Genomic DNA, 20,824 nt, shown 5'->3' on the forward strand with positions numbered 1-20,824 from the left:
ATTTTTATTAAAATTTATTTCAAATAAATCGATAAACAATGACTTTAAATATATTTTTTAAATAACACTTAAATATTGATGAATATTTTGAAACCTTAATTAAATAAGATCAAACTCTAAAAAAAATTAGGGATAATTTACACATATATAATCCAATAACAACAGATTTCAAGGCATAACAACTGAATGTGGTTAGATTAAAATTTTATATAAATGCATCATTAAGTAACACCTCCATTCATTTACAACCATTTTTGCAAGTTTTGAAAAATTATGAATATCTAAACTTCGTCGGTCAGATAATTCTGATGGGAGCCAACGATATATATAATACATATTGGTTAATATTTTTATATATTAAATGCTTAAATTTGAATATTCACAATCAGTAATAAGCACAAGAACTAATTTTATATCGAATGTCAATACAAGAAGTTTTCGTTATATTTTTTTAGCAAAAATTACTTTTTTTTGTCGTCAAATTACTTTTAAGAGAAAAACTCTACTCTATATAATGATTTAGAATTCGATTATTTTTCAAAAACAATTTGTGCTTAAATATAAATTGTTTATACTTAATAGAACCATTTTTCGTTAGATCTTTCATATTTGATATGTTTAGACTTTAGACTGGTGCTAGTTAAAAATTTAAAACCCTATGTGAGAACTTCCATCTTTCTTTAAATATAACGTTACTTAGCATAGCTCCATAGATAGAAGAACTCTAGATAGGTTTTTCGTAAAGTACATCAAAGTTCACATTTTTGTTTTTTTCTCGGTCCCCGATTTGGGGTAAGTTGAGACGGGGAACTGTAAAGAACCTTTTAAAGTCGAAATAATATTTTTATAAAAGAACTCCAAGAATTATCGTTAGCCATTAGATAATCATACATAGAGCATATCAGACACGTGGCCACGTACATCTGAGATAAATCTTTTGCTTCCAAGACTTGTAAATCTTGAACTCTAATTATGATTGGTTGGTCGATATCATAGTCTGATTAATGAAGAATAATTAAATAGAAGAGGTAATAATGTGTACTTGGTTTTCATAAGTTATGTAATTAGGCCAAATTGTGAAACAATAAACAATGTGCCAAAGAATATTTGTGGGTATCATTAGTAGGCACAAATCCAAAGGAACCAGCTAGAACCACACACACACGCTCGCATACATCCATCTATCCATGTATACAGGTATTAGTCTTATATAATAATATTACACTATTCTATTAATTTTAGCCGCATTTTAACATGTTCTATGGTCAAGAGCGTTGCAAACAAGTCCAAGAAATTGAATATTAGTAAGGAAAATGTTTTTTCTATACAGAAAAGATTTTAAGTATTTCAATAAAACCGAAAACAATGTGAACAGACAAAACTGTAATAAGAGAGTGAAAAGATTAATTTAGTTAAACCAAAAAAGATGAAAAGTAGTGAAAGGTCATATTCTTTATATTTAAAAAGGTGATATAATTTATGCACTATGGCACCGAGATTTAAAATTCTCAAATCTTTCTCAATAGTGGCAGCGAAATGTAATGGTTCTATGTAAAATATACATACTCTAATCTAATCGTTTTCGTCCGTTGATTTTCACACATTGCAATCTATATTTTGTTCTTCGATTCCGTTTTATTTGATAGCTGGTTTGCTACTCATGAAGCTCACAAGATTCAATGTGATTTTTGCGCATCATCAAATAATTTCTTTAAGTATTTTTTATTTATTATTATTAAGACTGATTTAGATCTTGCTTTAATCCCTTATGGCTTGGGACATCTTATGATATGGCGTAAGACATCGTTTCAGAAATCAAACTAGAAGCACAATAGGACTAACTTATGTATTTAACCATTAGTCCTTTAGATCTCATGATAATATTTATTGAGTTTATTTTGGATTAAATATGTTTTGGTGATATTAATAAAAGAAACTCTAAAAAGAAAAACATTTTGGTGATATAGTGAAGCAAAACACACGGACCAACATGACACCAAAGTTTAGCTCTAAATCCTTATAAAATAAGGTTGAAAGTTCCAAATCTTGAATATGCTTACGTGTGTTGGTTAATGCGAGGGCATGTGTTTTCAGGACCACATTCGCATATAGTTTTACCCATAGACATACATAACTTATCTAATTAAAAGTAATATAACAACGCAAGTAATGGTTTATAAGATAAGATTAATCTCAAAATGATGACTCTTGAAAGTGCATATGAAAATGACGACAGTGATGATGATATTGTTCCAAAAATGTATAGATAGATATAAATTAGATTACTGTAAAAAATGCTTTTAGATCGTTTTTAATTTACTTTGAAATCGCTAAATTGTAACCGCAAAAATTAATCTGATAACTCTTTATTGTAATCGTAGAATTGTTTCGATAACACCTTATTATTAAACAATAAAACACCTATTATTATACTGTGAAACTTAAGTGAATGAAAAACAAGATATGCACACACACATACACAAAAATAAAACCTTCTCTGAGCTTTATAAAGTTAATAAGTTATGTCTGAGTGAGACGGGCGAAAGTAGTTTCAAGTCTAGATTCAATGGCCCTAAAACATACAAAGTCCTCCCCGAACAATGACAGCCCTTTTGAGTTCCATTACTTATTTTCATGTATATGTTTGAACACATACGCCAGTAAATAAAATAAAATCAGATATTAGTGAAGCTGCAAAATTGATAGGACGAACTCCTGTAACCCTTACAAGAATATCTGGAGAAATTTGACTCAACAATCACTCATTTTCATCGTAGTATTTGCATGACATCATTGCCTAATTTATCTTTTTAATTGAACGCCAGTTAGACTCTATCTCTTTAGTTAACTTGTTTATGTATCATGAGAGTATATCACCTGACATGCTTTGTGTATCATATGCAAGTCAAAGAATCGAACTGCAAATCCGGTGAAGGGAGTAACATCTCCTATAAACAGTTAAATTTCCTGTTTTTTTTTTTTTACCAAAATTTTAAACAAACTAGACTAATAGTTTTATTTATGGAGGATGGTCAAATATTTTTTGACCAAGTTTTTTAGAACCATCATGCATAGTCAATCGTTAAATTTCATATTTTATAAATTTTCTGTTTTATAAGTTTCTTGTTTTTGAGCTATACTTCTGAGTTTTGCCTTGATAAATGAATTATTATTGTTAGCCATGTCATCCGCAACTGTTTTGGAATTTTAAATTGAAAAAAACATGAAAAATCTCTGCTATTACTTTGACAAAAACAATTTCCGCTATTCACGCTTATAAATACTGTATACAATATATGACTCAAGTGGATTAAAGGCCGCAAAATAAGAAGTTTAATTAATGACTCTTTTGAAAAGAAATTAACGACACTTAGTTTTGAGTAAACTACTGTTGTGTTGAAAAAATTGATAGAGTTTAGGGAAGTAAAATTCCATTATCAATTGATTTGAAGTGGACTATATACGACTCATTTTGAGTTTTGACAATTATAGTACTCACTTTGAACAACTCCATACTTTTCCATTTTTGACATTATATTATTTATTTATTTGAAATACGCCACCATCCACCGATTCACATTCCGATATTTTATTCAAATTCGGTTGCTCTACATTATGTTCTATTTTTTTTATGTTTTACTCGTAACAATAATATAGAGAAAATTGCTACATATTTAGGAGCACAGAAAATACACAAAATTAATTAGTATGAAAAAAATTATAAAGAATATACAAAAGAGAATGACCAAATGATGACGCTAGAAACCAAATTAATCTCAAAGGAAGTTTTTTTGTTCGAAGATAATAGACAAAAAGGAAAACAGTCTTTGACTATTGGGTTAATAATGGTTTATTAACCAGCAAAATAAAACTAAATCAATGATTTGAACAAAAGGTTTTTGTAATAAAACTCCAACCCTTACTACTGTATGTAAAAAGAAGTTTTATCAAATACTTTAATTATTTGTATTAGAAAGTGTGTTTATTTTTGTTCAACTAATTTAAAGAGCTTCACAGTTAGGACTCTTGATTTTTGCCGATAAATGTTAGTAGTACATGATATAAATGATGTTCAAATAATAGTAAAGCACATGTATAGATAAAGGTGGGAAATTTGCATGCATGTATTACGTATCTGCATTATGGCGGAGCTAGAATTTTTATTTACCGGGGTTAAAAAAATTCAATATAAATTTAAACACACAAAAAAATTAATATTTATCATTTGTGTATTTCTTAAAAACATAACTAATATTAGGTGGTTATATTTTTTACTTTACTTTAGCCATATGGATAAATTTGTAGCTGAAATCCAACTCATTAGTATCTGGACTATTCTATTTCATGTATTTGTTTTTTTTCTTATGTATCTAAATTAATTTTGAATTGGGATCAATATAATTTTCTTCAAAGGATATAACTGAATTTTAAAAAATAACTGGGATCAGCTGACCCCCCTCTTACCTTATTGCATCCCCTGATAGTCAATTGTTAGATTTAAGAACCATCCTCCAATATATAAAAGTATAAAACTGTTTGACATGATGCAAGTATCTTCCTATATTATACGACGTCTACAATTGTAGAAAATTACATTCGTGATTCGCCATAATTTATTGACAATTGTTTTTTAAAATTTATTTCCTGAACATCAAACCATGCACAAATAGAGATGATCGGAACAATTTACTGCTCATTTCCTTTGTTGAGGATAGGTATGTGATAGAATAGTAAAGAGTTGGTATGCATTACGTAAAAATATGTATTTGTGGAATTATTGTTGGAAGCTTCGATCTAATCATAATTTTAATCTCAGTTTACTTCTTATGAATATGTTGGTCCACGTTTCTGGTAAAAGTTGTAATTAAAGAGAAGATGGAATGTCAATGTGAAAGCAAATATGTGAAGTTATAGATAATATAAAAGAAAACCAAGCTAATAGGGAACATAAAGTAGTATTTAGGATTTTTAAGAAGCTTCAGACTTATATTATAAGCAATTTGGTTTCCTCCAAAGTGGAAAACACAAGTGCTTTGTTAATTATTATTGTTATTTTTGTTTCTCATCTTCTCTCTATCTTCGCAAAAGAAACATGATGTTTGTTTAAAGACAAACATTTTTGTCGTTAAACCCTTTTTTCTTATAAAATTGCTTTTAACTCTTTCCTTTTTTTCATTATACATCATTTAAAAGAATTTATTATATAGGTTGGCTATTGACAAAAGAAAAACTATATAAGATGGCTTTTTAAACAATGGTGATGAAAGTATGAAAACATCAATACGAAGTGTCGTTTGTTTTCTCTACTAAAATTACTATATATATATAATAAATCGTCAAGTTGTAATTAGCAATCAGTATTAGCAATCAATATATATACATATATATCTCATGAAGGTTATAAACTGTATAATTCGTTTTTATTTAACATCCGAAATTGATTTATCGAAGAAATTAAAAAAAAAAGTGCAGATCATATCATTTCCATATAATCACGTACGCCCATATCGCTCAAACTTCGACAATAATGTCTTCCATCTTACAAGTCTTACGATTTATACTTGTTAATTAAAATAAAGTCTTACGATTTATAAAGCTGATAAACATAAACGCACACGTGGGATAACTGAGACCACTCGACACTATCCATATCGGACTGAACCTACTAGGAACATTATTTAATGAATATATAATATCCATATCGAATCTTTAAGAGAACTCAAATATCAAAAATAAAATAAAAATTGTTTGTTAGATTTTGACTCTTAACTCAATTTGATATACTTTAATAAAAAACAAAATCGATTTGATATTTGACGTGTCCTCCGATCAAATTAGTCAAAGAGCTCTTCGAGTTAGTCACAACCCACTCGTGCGTTTGGAGTCTATTGTCTTTGTTGCCAAGTCAACAACGGAAGCTTTGCTCAAAGCTCATAAAATGATTTAATGTACTTTTACATTATCTAATTTATAAGTACGTGATTTGTCTAACTAAAGCACTTTCTCTTGCATGATGATTAAAATAAAGTTATGAACATAGTTGAATAAGAATGTTTCAACGATTTTCTAGGTCCTAATTACGTGGTCGTTTACTCGTTTTCATATGGTTTAAATATTCAATTAGATTAATATAAAATGTTTGATTTCCATTTAGTCGTCATAGAGCCAACAAGTTATTAGTCAAAGAATAGTTTATACCACAGAAAAGGCAAAAAAAAATCAGTGAGAACCCCATTTTTAATTCAGATGCGGAATGCGGATCATAACACATTTGTGGTAGAAGTTGAAACCAGTTTTGCATGAATGATTAAGTTGCTCGTGCTCCTAAGCAAGACTTGTTTAGAGCAGGGCCTTAGTTTTTTTCTTTTAAGCTAAATGGCAAAGACCAGAGAAGTTGTGTGTGTATATATATTATGTGTTTAATCATAAATGTATATATCCAAAAGCCAAACTATTGTAGTTTAGTGGTTTTTATTACTTCGTCGATGTGGAATTCACATGATGGGTTGGATTCGAAGATTAATATGAACTTCGGAAAACAGAACCTCGTACCGGGGGAAAACAATAATAGAAAAGGGAGTGAACAAGTCAAAGATAAGCTCATAATGCTTATGGAGAAGTAACCAAATATGAATAAATTAAAATGTGGTCAATGAAACATTAAACGTCGCTGCTTTAGAAAGAAAATTAGCCATTGAGCCGATTCGGGGAAGTCGGTAAGATATTGAAGTCAAACACCAACTGTTTTGTTGTTCCAAAATAAACAACACATTCAAATTGCGACTTCTCTACATCGAGGCATGCTTAGGAGTTTTGGGCCAACACTTATGTTGCCTATAAAAATGTGGATTGTATATAGGATGAGCTAATTATGTTTTCCTCTTTTAATTTTATGAAGCTAATAATATATTGCATTAAAAATTACATTTTTTTGTAGCAGTATTATTTTTATTTATATGAAATTTGATCTTTTTATTTTTGTAATTAATACGATCATTATATTGTATGAACAAAACATATAGATGCTAACCAATAAGTAAGCTATATGTTCATAGGGATATGTTCGGCTCCAATGGCCGACTTATGGGGTATTTATTATGGCTTATACATAGCATGAGAGCATCGAGCTAGTAGAGTGGAGTTTGAAGTGGATTCGCAAGTGGTGGTTGGTTATCTTACGACAGGGATAGGTGATACTCATCCGCTGTCATTCCTAGTACGTTTGTGCTATGACTTTTTGATGAAGGACTGGACAGTCCATATTTCACATGTGTATAAGGGAGGCCAATCGTCTAGCCGATGGATTGGCAAACTATGCATTTTCCATGCTTTTAGGTTTTCAGTTTTTTGATTATTGTCCGGATTGTGTTAATTCGATTATGGTAGACGATGCGAGTGGTTTTACGAGACCCCGCAATGTGAGATTGTAATTTTTTATTTTATGAATAAATTTGGGGAGACATTGTCTTCCCCTCTCCGACCAAAAAAAAACTAATAAATAAGCTAACCAATTCCCCTAACAACCTACCCAAATCCCTGAATGTTTATGTTGTATAAACAAAACATATAGATGCTAAAGAAACAAAACAACTATCCGAGTAAGAGATGAGCTTTTCTATAAATAAAAAATATGTTCCATGAAAAATTTTTATGTTTTATGAAAATTTTGTGTTCGATGATCATATAATTACCATTTCTTAATGAAAAAAATTATCTTCAAAAATTGTGCATAATCATTTTTTTTTCACTTACTTTTATCATTTTACTAACTGCAAAAATGGCTGAAAGCAAAGAACGTCTAGGTTGGCTATAATGGTTGTGATTTATTACATCAGTGGACTCATTCTTGTGTTGTTCACACACTCACGTCTACCCTACAAAGATCTATTGGATGTGCCGGTTGAAGACGCTGCTCCTAATGCGGTTGCACATCAGGTGACTCTTGGTAAGCTCTTCAACAACGACCAGAGAGAACTGATGCGCTGGTTGAAGACGCCGACGCCGACGCCGACGCCGACGCCGACGCCATTTTCAACGAAGATGCCACACCGTTGAAAACAAAGACGCCGACGCCTTTGAAGACGAAGACGCCAAGGCTGTTGAAGACGAAGACGAAGACGGATGCCATCTTTGACGAAGACGCCGCTCCGGTTGAATTGAAGACGCCGACGCCGACGCCGACGCCGACGCCGACGCCGACGCCGATGCCGACGCCGACGCCGACGCCGACGCCGACGCCGACGCCATTTTCAACGAAGATGCCACACCGTTGAAAACAAAGACGCCGACGCCTTTGAAGACGAAGACGCCAAGGCTGTTGAAGACGAAGACGAAGACGAAGACGAAGACGGATGCCGTCTTTGACGAAGACGCCGCTCCGGTTGAAGACGCCGCTCCTAATGTGGTTGCACATCACGTGACTCTTGGTGAGCTCTTCAACAACGACTAGGAAACTGTGCGCCGGTTGAAGACGCTGTTTTGGTTGAAGACGCCGTTCGGGACGCCGCTCCGGTTGAAGATGCCGCTCCTGATTGGATGTGATTTTAAGCTCCACTCAAATGCTCGCGAAAAGCTTCCATCTTAAATAGTACATTACTCTTCAAGTTGTTCGGTAATCGGTTGAGGGTATGTAAAATGGAATCTGGATAAGTCCTGTCTTGAACACTATATAGAAGTTAGTTAAAGTCTGTTGATTTTTTCTTAGCCTAAGTGAGTAAGTGATTCAGACAAAGAAAATAGCTTTGTTTTTTTTAATTAAGAAAGAAAATAGCTTTTCTTCATAGTTGTGATTTGATATGACTCTTAACTAATTTACCAAGAAAAGAGCTTTTCTTTAGATGGCTTGTTATTGGGAATTCACATGAAATCTGATATTTTTCGTAGGTACGATGAAATGAGCAAAAAAGTTCAATGTCGAATACATTGGTGGAGGTAAATCATCCTTTGCGCTATTGGACATGTGGTGGTGTTAATGTGCATTCGCAGGATTCTAATATCTTCTTAAATCGTTGGGCTTTCAGGTGCTACCCAAAACTCAATTAAAGTGGCCCAGGTAAAGGATGATTACACCTTATTCTTCATACTTGCTTTTAAAGTTACTACTTTTTTTTTTTGCTAAACAAATGATATCTTTGATTTCTGCAGTGGATGCTTCAAATCCCTGGGGCAACCAGTTACGTGGGATCCATTGGAAAGGACAAGTACGGAGAGGCAATGAAGAAGGATGCTACAGCAGCTGGTGTCAATGTGAGTCTACTTAAACTTTTTTTAAATATATTGGTGTTTGGTTCTGATTTAAGTCCACTCCAAAAGGTCATGAAATAGAAGCCTGTGTTAAAATCTGCTGGTGTTCTATATCCAGGTCCACTATTACGAAGATGAGTCAACACCTACCGGAACTTGCGGTGTCTGTGTTATGTGTCCATTGGAAAACAAGGCTCACTGATCTTTCTCCCCGAATAGTATGTCTTTAATACGAAAGATCCTGACATGCTCAAATATCTGACAGGTGTTCACGATGAACCAACCTTTCTGCTCCATTCATCTGTGAATTCTTCAAAGACGTTCAGGATAAGTGTCTACCGTAAGCAAATCCTGATACCATTCTGTCTTATAGTTTGGTAAATTAAAGTAATCAATCATTGGCGATATACTGAAAAGCACAGACTCCTGCATGCATCTAATGTCTTGCTCCGACCAGGTACATGGACTATGTTTTTGGCAATGAGACCGAGGCAAGAACCTTCTCCAGGGTTCACGGTTGGGAGGTAACTGCCAAAAATTTCGCCTTGTTTTTTGGTTTTAACATAGACAGTTTAGTAATCTTATTTGCTTCTATATATATTTTGTATAGACCGATGATGTTGAGCAAATAGCCATCAATTTAACGTATAGTTCTTTTCTTATAAAAAAAGGTTTTTTTTTAAAAAAAATACAAATTTATGTTTTTCAGGAAAAAAATGATCTGACACTATTCGGACAATTTTTCAAAGTGGGTTTTCCTTTTTCTTTTCATTATTGTGTGTGTCATTTCCTTTTATTCAGAATATAACTTTTTGAAATAAAAAACTTAAATTTGAAGAAGGTAAATACAGTAAAATATATAATTGGAGAAGAGCGAGTACCACACGATGACTCAAAACACTCGTAAATTAGCAAAAAACAAATCTTAATCCATGAAATTAGCGGGCAACTTTTTAGTAAATGTTATTATAATTAAAAGTTATCCATATATCATCAATTTTTTTGCCGATGCCAAAGCCAATCCTCTCTGTTTCTGGATGTCCAATCATCTGCGACGTTCCCGTCCAGTCGATGATAACGGTGGAGAAGCGACCGGAGGCGACAAAGGAATCTGATAACTGAGATTTCGAGCAAGTCTCGACGACGTTAGGGGAATTTTGGTTTCTTTGGTTAATGGCTGTGAAGAAGGCCAGCGAGATGTTTCCGAAGAGCTTGATCGAGGATGTTCACAAATGGGGCTGCATGAAGCAGACCGGTGTGAGCCTCCGATACATGATGGAGTTTGGTTCCGAACCCACCGAGCGAAACCTTTTGATTTCGGCTCAGTTTCTTCACAAGGAGCTTCCGATTCGTGTCGCCAGGAGAGCGATCGAACTCGAGACCCTCCCTTACGGCCTCTCTGAGAAACCTGCCGTCCTCAAGGTACTTTCCGAAATTCGCTTTCTTCGTTGTGGGTAATTATTGAATCTTGTTTCAATGTTTCTGGAAATCGAGATTCTGGTGATTTAAATCGAATTGGTCTTGTGGAACTGTGGTGTTTGATCGTTCAATTGCGCCACCTGCGTGTTGCTTCTCAAGATATTGTTGTATGAAAATGGATATTGTAGATTTTATGGCAAAGTAGATATACGATTGATTCGGTGTGATTATTATTGTTTTTCTCTATACTTGTGCAGTTGTGCTACAGTGAAAGGGAATCCTTAGAAGAGTTTTGTATGCAATCTTTAGAATGACATAAGATTTGGCAATTTTGACACCCAAATAATCCTCTTAAAGATTCAACTTTGCTGTTTTATAGGTAAGGGATTGGTATGTGGAATCATTCAGAGACATGAGAGCGTTTCCTGATATCAAGGATACGGCTGATGAGAAAGAGTTCACTCAGATGATTAAGGCTGTCAAAGTAAGGCACAACAACGTGGTTCCCATGATGGCTCTGGGCGTTAATCAGCTGAAGAAAGGAATGAACTCCAGGATTGTCTACGAAAATCTTGATGAGATTCATCAGTTTCTTGATCGCTTCTACTTGTCCCGAATAGGGATCCGTATGCTTATTGGTAAGACTTGGTATTTGGATCTCTCTCTCTCTGTCTTGACTGAAAAGTTTTCGTTTGCTATTGTTGTGTTAATACTTTTTGAGGTTATAATGAAATTCTCAGGGCAGCATGTTGAGTTGCATAATCCAAATCCGCCACTTCATACTGTGGGTTACATACACACCAAGATGTCTCCCATGGAGGTAGCAAGGAATGCCAGTGAAGATGCTCGATCAATTTGTTTCCGAGAGTATGGCTCTGCTCCAGAAATAAACATCTACGGGGATCCCAGTTTCACATTCCCGTGAGTTTCAATTCAAGTTGCCCTTTTTTTCCTTTCTTTTTCTTTCTTTTTTGTTGAAATTCATTCCATAGCTTTTGTTTTGAACAATGTCTTTTTCTACTCCTTTTCATAGGTATGTTCCAACCCATTTGCACCTTATGGTATTTGAGTTAGTCAAGAACTCTCTACGTGCTGTCCAAGAGCGATATGTTGACTCTGATAGAGTTGCACCACCAATCCGCATCATAGTTGCTGATGGAATCGAAGATGTTACAATAAAGGTTGTTGTTTTCCTTTGCTTTTTCTCTTTTTGTGCTAGGCCTTCAAATCTTGTTGATTGCACCATTTTGAGCCAACAATTGTTGTGGGTTAATTTAACAGGTCTCAGATGAAGGTGGAGGTATACCAAGAAGCGGTCTCCCCAAGATATTCACTTATCTCTACAGCACCGCAAGAAACCCGCTTGAGGAAGATGTCGATTTAGGAACAGCTGATGTTCCCCTGACTATGGCTGGTTATGGTTATGGTCTGCCAATTAGTCGCTTGTATGCTCGATATTTTGGTGGAGATTTGCAGATCATATCCATGGAAGGATATGGTGAGTCAATACTTGTTCCATAAATGTCTTTTAACCTGAAATATCTCAATCAGATTTGAAGATCATATCTCAGTTTTGATTTATGTGTATCGTTGATATGGTGCAGGGACTGATGCTTACTTGCACTTGTCTCGCCTTGGAGATTCACAAGAGCCTTTGCCCTGAGAGAACCTCCAAGTCAGGCTATGCTATTTAGTTTTTTTTTTTTTTATTGTACAGACATTATTTCTCCATTTATGCTTTCTTGATTCTAAACTCAGATATGGAGATTTTGAAGTGATTTAATCTCCTCTGATTTGATTTCAATACCTTGTACTCGGTGCAATCTCTTGTATCCGAAAGTATGCAAAACGTTGTTGGTCTATATAGTATGTATTGATAAAACAGTTATGGTCCTAGATTTGGATCGGTTATTTGATATTTGTCACTGGTTCAACTATTTATGGATCGGTTTAGTTCTGAAACAGATGAAAATGATTGGTTAGCAACTACAACTTGCGTGGAAACTTTTGTGATGGACTGAAAGCAAGGAAGGATTTACCCAAAATTATGTAGAACAGCAGTGAGAGAGAGAGAGAACAACAAACGACGGTCGTTTTTCGTTTCGTTTTTCGTTAAAAATTTCATTTCAACAAGAAAACGATGATAACGCCGTCGTATTAAGGATCCTTCATTACGACGTCGTGTGGCCTCTCTTCGTCACACTTGCTTCTCTTTCGTGAATCCCAGCCACACTTCTCCATCAATACGCCGAACTTAGCCCGTGTCTCTGCTCCAGTCTCTACCTCGCAGTGACCTTCTTCGTCCACCTCTGTATCATACCGGAAAAACATATTTTCTTTGTTCGCATAGGAGTGCCGTTGCTCTTTCATCGTCGATGTAAGTGTCCATATCACAAACCCTAAATCAGCTTCGGGGTTTCTTCACCTTAAAATTTGTTTCTCAATTGCTTAATTCGCTTGATTTCTTTAGTTTGCGATTGAGATTGTGATTTTTGGATTTCTCGGCATGACTGTGTTAACTGTTACGGTCTCGTGGAAGTAGATGATGTTTACTAATGTGCGCGTGAGCCTAGCTTGACTATCTCGTTGATCAATCATGTGGCATAACCTTTTATAGAGTGAAAGCATAGGTCGAATTGGGTCTCTGGAAAATACTCTCTTTATGTCAAAGCTGTTAACATGAGAATTTCTCTGCTTTCAGAGCCTTTGCCTATGGCCACGACAGAAGCAGCTCCAGCTTCTGCTGGTCCAAGATATGCCCCTGAGGATCCAACTCTTCCCCAACCATGGAAGGGGCTTATTGATGGAAGCACCGGCATTCTGTATTACTGGAATCCTGAAACGAACATCACTCAATATGAAAGACCTTCTGCACCGGCTCCACCGTTACCTGCTGGCGCTCCTCCCCACTCTTCCACAACACCGAAGCTCGCTCAGATTCCTATACCTTCTGCAAGACAAGGCCACCAAGCTCAGCTCGAACAAGCAAAACCAGTTGGTCATGCGTCTCAGCCGCATGGTTTACAACAGCAGCCACCGCAATTTCCATCTCAACATGTAAGGCCCCAAATAATGCAGCAACAGCCTCCGGGCCAGCAGATGCCTCAACAGTTTCCCCAGCAACAAAGCCAATCGATGGTGCAGCAGCCACATGGGCATCCTTCTCTACAGACTTATCAGCCAACGCCACCGCAGCAGCAGCAAGCAATGCCTCAGCAGCTAAACCATCAGTATGCACATTCACAACAACAATACATGGGTTATCGGCCTTACATGCAACCACAAGGGCTTCAAAACTCACATCACACACCTCAGGTTGGTCCCCAGACTCAACAATTTCCGAGCCAGCCAGAGTACAACTCGTTGGCGCTTAAGAGGGAGGGGGACGAGTTCCAAGGGGGTAAGAAAACTGGGTTTTCTCAACCCCATTTACACAATGTTGAAGGCTCGCCATCTCATAATACCCCCTTTGAAGCTAAGGCAGCATCACAAAGGACAAATGCAAACTTGGCTCTAGCTCAGCAATACAATGGACCTCAAGCAAACATGCAACCTCCTTCTACAGTCACACAGTTTCAACAGCCAGGGGCTAATCTGGTTCACCAGCAGCTTGGACCTAGGCCTCCAAATCACATGGACCCGATGTTGCACCAGAAGTCTCATGCTTCCCCTTTCCGATCAAATAATACTTATGACAATAATCTGCAATCTAGACCTGGGAATGACCCGTACGTTAACGCAAGAATGGAAGGGCCGGTTAGGGGCACACAACCACTTCATCCTGCAGCAATGCCTAAGGTTACAGATGATCACTTCTCCTATCTCTGTTGTGAAATATCCCTGCCTCACAATCATTTCTCACGGAAAGAACCAATTTTAAAATGGTATGCAGGATATAAGGATAGGTGGCGGTCCACCTGCAAATGCTGATCCCGCCACGGGACAAACAGGTCATGGAACATATAGACACGCTGGTCCAGCTTTTCCAACCGAAGGGAGGCCTCATTTTGTCACACCTTCTGATGTTCCCCATCTCTCGCCTGTTGAAATCTACCTAAAACAACATGAAGTCTCAACAACTGTAAGCTCACATTTCTTGGATTGATTTGCTTAATTTGTCTGTTATGTTCATTAAGCTGTAATGTGCTGTAATATTTTTCAATTTTGTTTCAGTGAATGTTTGTCCATAATACTCTACTGAGAATGTGGGATTAGACGAACTTCAACTGGACTAAGTAATAGCATTTGAGAATAGTGTTAAACCTTGCACTTTCTCATCTATTATAATCTGTATACCGCCTTAAAAAAACTTTCTTTGTTGTGCAGGGTGAGAATATTCCAGCACCATTCATCACGTTCGAATCTAGTGGTCTCCCACCTGAAATACTTCGAGAGGTCAGTTTTATTATGAACTTTATTAGTGGCGTAGTTTTTTCATACATATGGTGTGTTAATGTTTGTAACTTTGTTTTTCAGTTGCTTTCTGCTGGATTTCCATCACCAACACCGATCCAGGCTCAAACATGGCCAATTGCTCTGCAGAGCAGGGATATAGTTGCCGTTGCAAAAACTGGTTCTGGTAAAACATTGGGATACTTGATCCCTGCCTTCATTCTTCTAAGGCACTGTCGTAATGACCCCCGCAATGGCCCAACAGTTTTGATTTTAGCTCCCACTCGAGAGCTAGCCACACAAATACAAGACGAAGCCCTTAGGTTCGGTCGGTCTTCCAGGATCTCGTGCACTGTGAGATTTATATTTTGAGTCACTTTCAAATAGAGCTTACCTGAACGTTTTAGTTTGAATACTAATATATATATATATATATATATATATATATATATATATATTTTGGTTCAGTGTTTGTATGGTGGAGCTCCAAAGGGTCCTCAATTAAAAGAGTTGGAACGAGGAGCTGATATTGTGGTGGCAACTCCTGGGCGTCTAAATGATATATTGGAGATGAAGCAGATTGATTTCCAGCAGGTTTCCCTTCTTGTGCTTGATGAGGCAGATCGGATGCTTGACATGGGTTTTGAACCCCAAATCCGTAAGATTGTGAACGAAATTCCTCCTCGGAGACAGACTCTTATGTACACAGCAACTTGGCCAAAAGAAGTACGGAAAATTGCTAGTGATCTTCTTGTGAACCCTGTCCAAGTTAATATAGGCAGAGTAGATGAGTTGGCTGCAAACAAGTCGATAACACAGGTGATTATCATCTAAACCATTTTTAATCACTCTTAAACATCCTTCTACAGAAGTTGGTGATGAGGTTACTAATCCATGCTTATTAACGCAGTATGTTGAAGTTGTCCCACAAATGGAGAAAGAGAGACGCTTGGAGCAAATCCTGAGGTCGCAAGAACGAGGTTCAAAAGCTATAATATTCTGTTCCACGAAGAGACTCTGTGATCATCTAGGACGCAGTGTTGGACGTAATTTTGGCGCTGTTGTAATCCATGGAGACAAATCTCAAGGTGAGAGAGATTGGGTACTTAACCAGTTCCGAAGCGGGAAGTCGTGTGTTTTGATAGCTACCGACGTTGCTGCCCGGGGACTGGATATAAAAGACATAAGGTTCGTTATAATAAGTATTGGATATATCTCTTTGCTTGTTTGTTATGAAGATTCCTTCCTTACATTTGATTATGTTATGACACTACAGAGTTGTGATCAACTATGATTTTCCAACCGGTGTTGAAGACTATGTCCACCGTATTGGGAGAACTGGTCGAGCTGGTGCAACTGGAGTTGCATTCACTTTCTTTACAGAGCAAGATTGGAAATACGCGCCTGATCTGATCAAAGTTCTGGAAGGAGCAAACCAGCAAGTACCGCCTCAGGTGAGAGACATTGCAATGCGTGGTGGTGGTGGTGGTGGTGGTCCAGGTTTTAGCCAGGACCGAAGAGGTATGGTAAACCGTTTTGACTCTGGCGGTGGTGGTAGCCGTTGGGATTCTTCAGGTGGGTTTGGTGGGCGTGACGGCGGGTTTGGTGGGCGTGACGGCGGGTTTGGTGGGCGTGATGGCGGATTTGGTGGGCGTGATGGTGGGTTTGGTGGCCGTAGTGGCGGATTTGGAATGAGAGATGACTCATTCGGACGTGGCGGGAATCGGGGTCGGGGTTTTCCTGGTCCTGATGCTAGTCATATGAATGTGGGTAGAGGCGGATTTGGTCGGTTTGGCAATAATAATATGGATGGCCGAGGCTTTGGTCGTGGTCGTGGTGGTGGTGGTAGAGGCTTTGGTCGTGGTGGTGGTGGACGGTTTGATAACAGGAGAGGTAGAAGCCGTAGCAGAAGTCCTGACTTGGTTCGGCCAAGACGCCCGAGCTATAGCCGGAGTCGGAGCTATAGTCGTAGCCGTAGCCGTAGCAGGAGCTGGTCACGCTCAAGGAGCCGTAGCCCTAGGCGTAGCCGTGACCGTGGTGGTTATAACCGGAGCAGAAGCTATAGCCGTAGTCCTAGTCCGGTTTATGAAAGACGGGATAGGGCACGGCGTGTGTCTGGATTTGATATTAAACCACCAGCTGACATTGTAGCAGCGACGGGTCTTGAAACCGTGGTTCCTACGCCATTGTCTGAGAGAAGAGAGAATGGGGTTGTCGAGACACAGATAGAATCGGCTTTTGTACGACCGGTGGTTGATGAACCCTAAAAGTCAGGACTCGAAACAGAGAATGAAGAATTTCATAATTCATCCGAAAATTTTTGGTTATTGAATGGATCCATCAAATCAGACAGCTGACGTTTCTTTATTTTTTTTTCTTTATATATATCGTCATTTTTGTGTTGTATTATGGAGAGTTAGTCTGTAATGTATTAAGAATTTTATCGTTTATGTAACACCAGCTGCTGCCTTCCAACAATTATGGACTACAAAATAGAATTGGAGAATGGTGGACAAACGTGTGATTGAAGATAGACAGAGACAGCATTTACAAAGCTTAAAATTAATTCCTAATATATGATTAGTCACAAACTTGGTATAATTTAACTAAAGTGCTCAACTCTTGAAGAAACGTTGGTTGGTGAAACTTATTTTCTTGCATGTATTCTCATGATTTATGTGACATTTTGATACATTTTGTCAATCTTATTCAAGAAACAATTCAAAACTAACATTTCCAGAAAACACAACACATCAGGAGACCAAAATTCCAGAATAATCAATCAAAATTAAGATCAATTTTTTTTTTTGAGGGTGGAAACGAATCTAATCGCGTTTTTTGCGGCCCTCTGTTCTTGTCATTTTCGAATAGTTCTTGGAATGGAAGTTGAAGAAGAGAGCCAAAAGAGAAGCATTAAACGCAGCGTTGAAACACCATCCCCAAATTCCGGAGCAACCCGACCCGAAAAAATGCTCTCGGAGCATCCAACCGGATAATCCGAAGCTGAAAACAAACTGCACGATCTGACAATCCGTCACCAACCTCTTCCACTTGGGCCTGTATCCGACGGCGCAGAGGAAGTAGTAACCATACATGATGACATGAACCGTCGAATTCGTCACGAGCGCAACCGGAAACATCGATTGACGGGTTCGGAGCCAGAGGTAGCACATGACCACAACCGTCGCGTGGTGGTACACGTGAAGGAACGAGAGCCGATGGATCGATTTGCCGATTATGATGAGGATGGTGTCTCCGAACTCGAGGATCTTCGAGAGGTAGAATACTTGAGCCCAGAAGAAAAGCGGTCCGTTAGGTTTCACGTAGACGGGGAAACAAATGGCGTGCGCCGTCGGATCTGAGGGCGATTGAGATGAGGTGATTGAGAGAGTGCAGCCGATTGCCATGATTACGGAGAGGAGGCAGAGGATTAGGCTGTGAACGGCCGTGATTGGTTTGAGTATTCGGGGACCGAGTGAGGGGAGTGAATCGATGGCGGATCGGAGGAGGAATGTGGCGGAGAGATAAACGGAGACGACGACGGAGACGGAGAAGACGGTGGAGCCGAGGGTTTCACCTTCGGTCCACGTGAAATTGGCGATGTTGGGATGGTTCACGAGCCAGTAGGTGAGGGTGGAGTAAACCGATGTCATTGCGTGGAATCTCACGCGTCTCCGCTTACTGGCGGCGGATAGAAAAGTGATTCGCCGGCGAAGTTTGGAGGATCTGAAGTTTACAGATATGGTAGAGAGAGACGAAGCGTTACCCAATCGGGCTATCTACGTTCGCAAGTGGGTCCCAAGGAATCATATCTTTTTTTTAGTTTTCCAAAATCGTATTTTATATACCATTTAAATACGTTGACCATGCCATTCAAGTATCGGATTAAATAGAACAATGCATGGCATCTGTTAAGATTTTTTTTTAATCATGCTCTAAGATATAGTCAGTTTTAGAGTTACTCGGTTTGGAATTGGATCTACTCTAAGATATACTCAGTTTAAGGCCACCACCTATATTTAATAAAGTTTTAGAGTTATTTCTCCAAGAGTTGTGATCTATCTTTATGGTCTTCCAAACTAGAAAATTCTAAACCAAAAATTGTCTTCTTCTATAGGATATAGCATATTAGCATGCATGATCTTCGATCTTCTCTCTTTTTCTGTGGACAAAACATTTTCTATAAAATGATAAAACCCAAACGACCGGGGAAACGTAACATTCAAAATTCAAAATCTTAATTCTCTTGAATCGGAGAGAAGAAATCATGATTCAACTTGAGAAAACAAAAGTTATGGATGTCTTTAAGATGGACAGTGATTAATTAAGAGTAAAATGGCAAATACAGCATTTAGAGGTATTAAATTAATAGTTGACAAGTCACAAACTTGGTGTAATTTATAAACTAATATCTCAGTGTTCAACTCTTAAAGAAAAAGCTGCTTGGCGAATGCCGCATAGATCACAGAAAGATGTTTTCAATCTAAGAATCAGACGGCGAAGCCATTTCATGATTTATGTGCATGACATTATATAATATGTTTTGTCATCTTATTAATAATAAAAAAAAAACAATTTCAAACAATCCCAACATTTTCCAGTTACAACAATGCATCAAGAGATGGAAACTCCAGAATATAATATTACAAGAAAGTCAAGACAATTTAACCATTTCCTTAGAATAATAAATATCAATGGCTTTTTTTGCACACCTCTCTAGTGTTGTCTTCTTGACATAGTTCTTGAAATAGAAGTTGAAGAAGAGAGCTAAGAGAGAAGCATTAAACACACCGTTGAAGTATAATCCCCAAATCCCGGAGCAACCCGACCCGAAAAAATGATCTCGGACCAACCAACCGGCTATTACGAAGCTCAAAATGAACTGCACAATCTGACAATCCGTCACCAACCTCTTCCACGTGGGCCTGTATCCGACGGCGCAGAGGAAGTAGTAACCATACATGATGACGTGGACCGTCGAGTTCATCACGAGCCCAACCGGAAACATAGATTGGCGGGTTCGGAGCCAGAGGTAGCACATGACCACAACCGTCGCGTGGTGGTACACGTGGAGGAAGGAGAGCCGGTGGATTGATTTGCCGAGCAAGATGAGGATGGTGTCTCCGAACTCGAGGATCTTCGAGAGGTAGAAGACTTGAGCCCAAAAGAAAAGCGGTCCTTTAGGTTCCACGTCGACTGGGAGACAGACGGCGTATAGGAAACGCGCCGTCGGACCACCGGAGGGCGCGTGAGACGAGGCTAGGGAGAGAGTGCAACCAACGGCCATTATTAAGGAGAGTAGGAAGAGGATCAAACTGTGGACGGCCGTGATTGGTTTGCGAATGCGGGGAGAGAGTGAAGGGAGTGAATGGACAGCTGATCGGAGGAAGAATGTGGCGCAGAGGTAAACGGAGACCACGACGGAGACGAAGAAGACGGTGGAGCCAAGGGTTTCACCTTCGGTCCACGTGAAGTTTGAGATGTTGGGATGGTCCACGAGCCAGTAGGTTAGGGTGGAGTAAACCGATTCCATTTCTCCGGCCAAGTTTGAGGATATGACAGAGAGATAAAGGAGAGATCGCGATATCTATTTATATATAAATATTTCGCTAACGAAAACCATTGTCATTGCGTAAACCGATGCCATTGTACCGTGAATGTAGGAACATGGCATAAACCGATGACATTGCGTCGCCGGATCTCACGCGTCTCCGCTTTCCCGGCGCTGGTCGGGCTTACAGGAGAAGCTGGAAGATATGGGAGAGAGATC

The 20,824-nt window shown here is 38.0% G+C and overlaps 4 protein-coding genes across 4 annotated transcripts; 2 read left to right on the top strand and 2 right to left on the bottom strand.

The window, feature by feature from the left end:
• Positions 1-9,018: 9,018 nt before the first annotated feature.
• LOC18023502 (pyruvate dehydrogenase (acetyl-transferring) kinase, mitochondrial) lies at positions 9,019-12,578 on the top strand. Its single transcript, XM_006407877.2, has 10 exons — positions 9,019-9,052; positions 9,145-9,246; positions 9,362-9,583; positions 9,701-9,767; positions 10,261-10,665; positions 11,042-11,300; positions 11,403-11,583; positions 11,696-11,843; positions 11,944-12,160; positions 12,267-12,578. Exons 5-10 carry the CDS (start codon positions 10,417-10,419, stop codon positions 12,323-12,325), a joined length of 1,113 nt encoding a protein of 370 aa, XP_006407940.1. The 5' UTR covers positions 9,019-9,052; positions 9,145-9,246; positions 9,362-9,583; positions 9,701-9,767; positions 10,261-10,416; the 3' UTR covers positions 12,326-12,578.
• A 159-nt stretch (positions 12,579-12,737) lies between these two features.
• Positions 12,738-17,547, top strand: LOC18023503 (DEAD-box ATP-dependent RNA helicase 40). Its single transcript, XM_006407878.2, has 8 exons — positions 12,738-13,039; positions 13,364-14,460; positions 14,555-14,743; positions 14,989-15,057; positions 15,139-15,408; positions 15,523-15,873; positions 15,965-16,242; positions 16,331-17,547. The coding sequence occupies exons 2-8, from the start codon at positions 13,375-13,377 to the stop codon at positions 17,319-17,321; spliced, it is 3,234 nt and encodes a 1,077-aa protein (XP_006407941.1). The 5' UTR covers positions 12,738-13,039; positions 13,364-13,374; the 3' UTR covers positions 17,322-17,547.
• A 152-nt stretch (positions 17,548-17,699) lies between these two features.
• LOC18023504 (elongation of fatty acids protein 3-like) lies at positions 17,700-18,933 on the bottom strand. Its single transcript, XM_006407879.2, has one exon. The coding sequence runs from the start codon at positions 18,705-18,707 to the stop codon at positions 17,880-17,882; it is 828 nt and encodes a 275-aa protein (XP_006407942.1). The 5' UTR covers positions 18,708-18,933; the 3' UTR covers positions 17,700-17,879.
• Positions 18,934-19,708: 775 nt separating this feature from the next.
• Positions 19,709-20,587, bottom strand: LOC18023505 (elongation of fatty acids protein 3-like). The gene has a single exon (XM_006407880.1). The coding sequence runs from the start codon at positions 20,585-20,587 to the stop codon at positions 19,709-19,711; it is 879 nt and encodes a 292-aa protein (XP_006407943.1).
• Positions 20,588-20,824: the final 237 nt, after the last annotated feature.

Source organism: Eutrema salsugineum, unplaced genomic scaffold (assembly GCF_000478725.1).
Source record: "Eutrema salsugineum unplaced genomic scaffold, Eutsalg1_0 scaffold_13, whole genome shotgun sequence".
In the NCBI taxonomy this organism is placed as follows: Eukaryota; Viridiplantae; Streptophyta; class Magnoliopsida; order Brassicales; family Brassicaceae; genus Eutrema; species Eutrema salsugineum.

Excerpts from the sequence above, each read along its gene's own strand:
- LOC18023503 (XM_006407878.2), top strand. The coding sequence starts at position 13,375 with ATGGCCACGACAGAAGCAGCTCCAGCTTCTGCTGGTCCAAGATATGCC. Across the intron at positions 14,461-14,554 it reads ATCCTGCAGCAATGCCTAAG|GATATAAGGATAGGTGGCGG; the intron begins GTTACAGATGAT and ends AATGGTATGCAG. Across the intron at positions 15,874-15,964 it reads CAAACAAGTCGATAACACAG|TATGTTGAAGTTGTCCCACA; the intron begins GTGATTATCATC and ends TTATTAACGCAG.
- LOC18023502 (XM_006407877.2), top strand. The coding sequence starts at position 10,417 with ATGGCTGTGAAGAAGGCCAGCGAGATGTTTCCGAAGAGCTTGATCGAG. Across the intron at positions 10,666-11,041 it reads AGAAACCTGCCGTCCTCAAG|GTAAGGGATTGGTATGTGGA; the intron begins GTACTTTCCGAA and ends GCTGTTTTATAG. Across the intron at positions 11,584-11,695 it reads GATCCCAGTTTCACATTCCC|GTATGTTCCAACCCATTTGC; the intron begins GTGAGTTTCAAT and ends TCCTTTTCATAG.
- LOC18023505 (XM_006407880.1), bottom strand. The coding sequence starts at position 20,587 with ATGGAATCGGTTTACTCCACCCTAACCTACTGGCTCGTGGACCATCCC.
- LOC18023504 (XM_006407879.2), bottom strand. The coding sequence starts at position 18,707 with ATGACATCGGTTTACTCCACCCTCACCTACTGGCTCGTGAACCATCCC.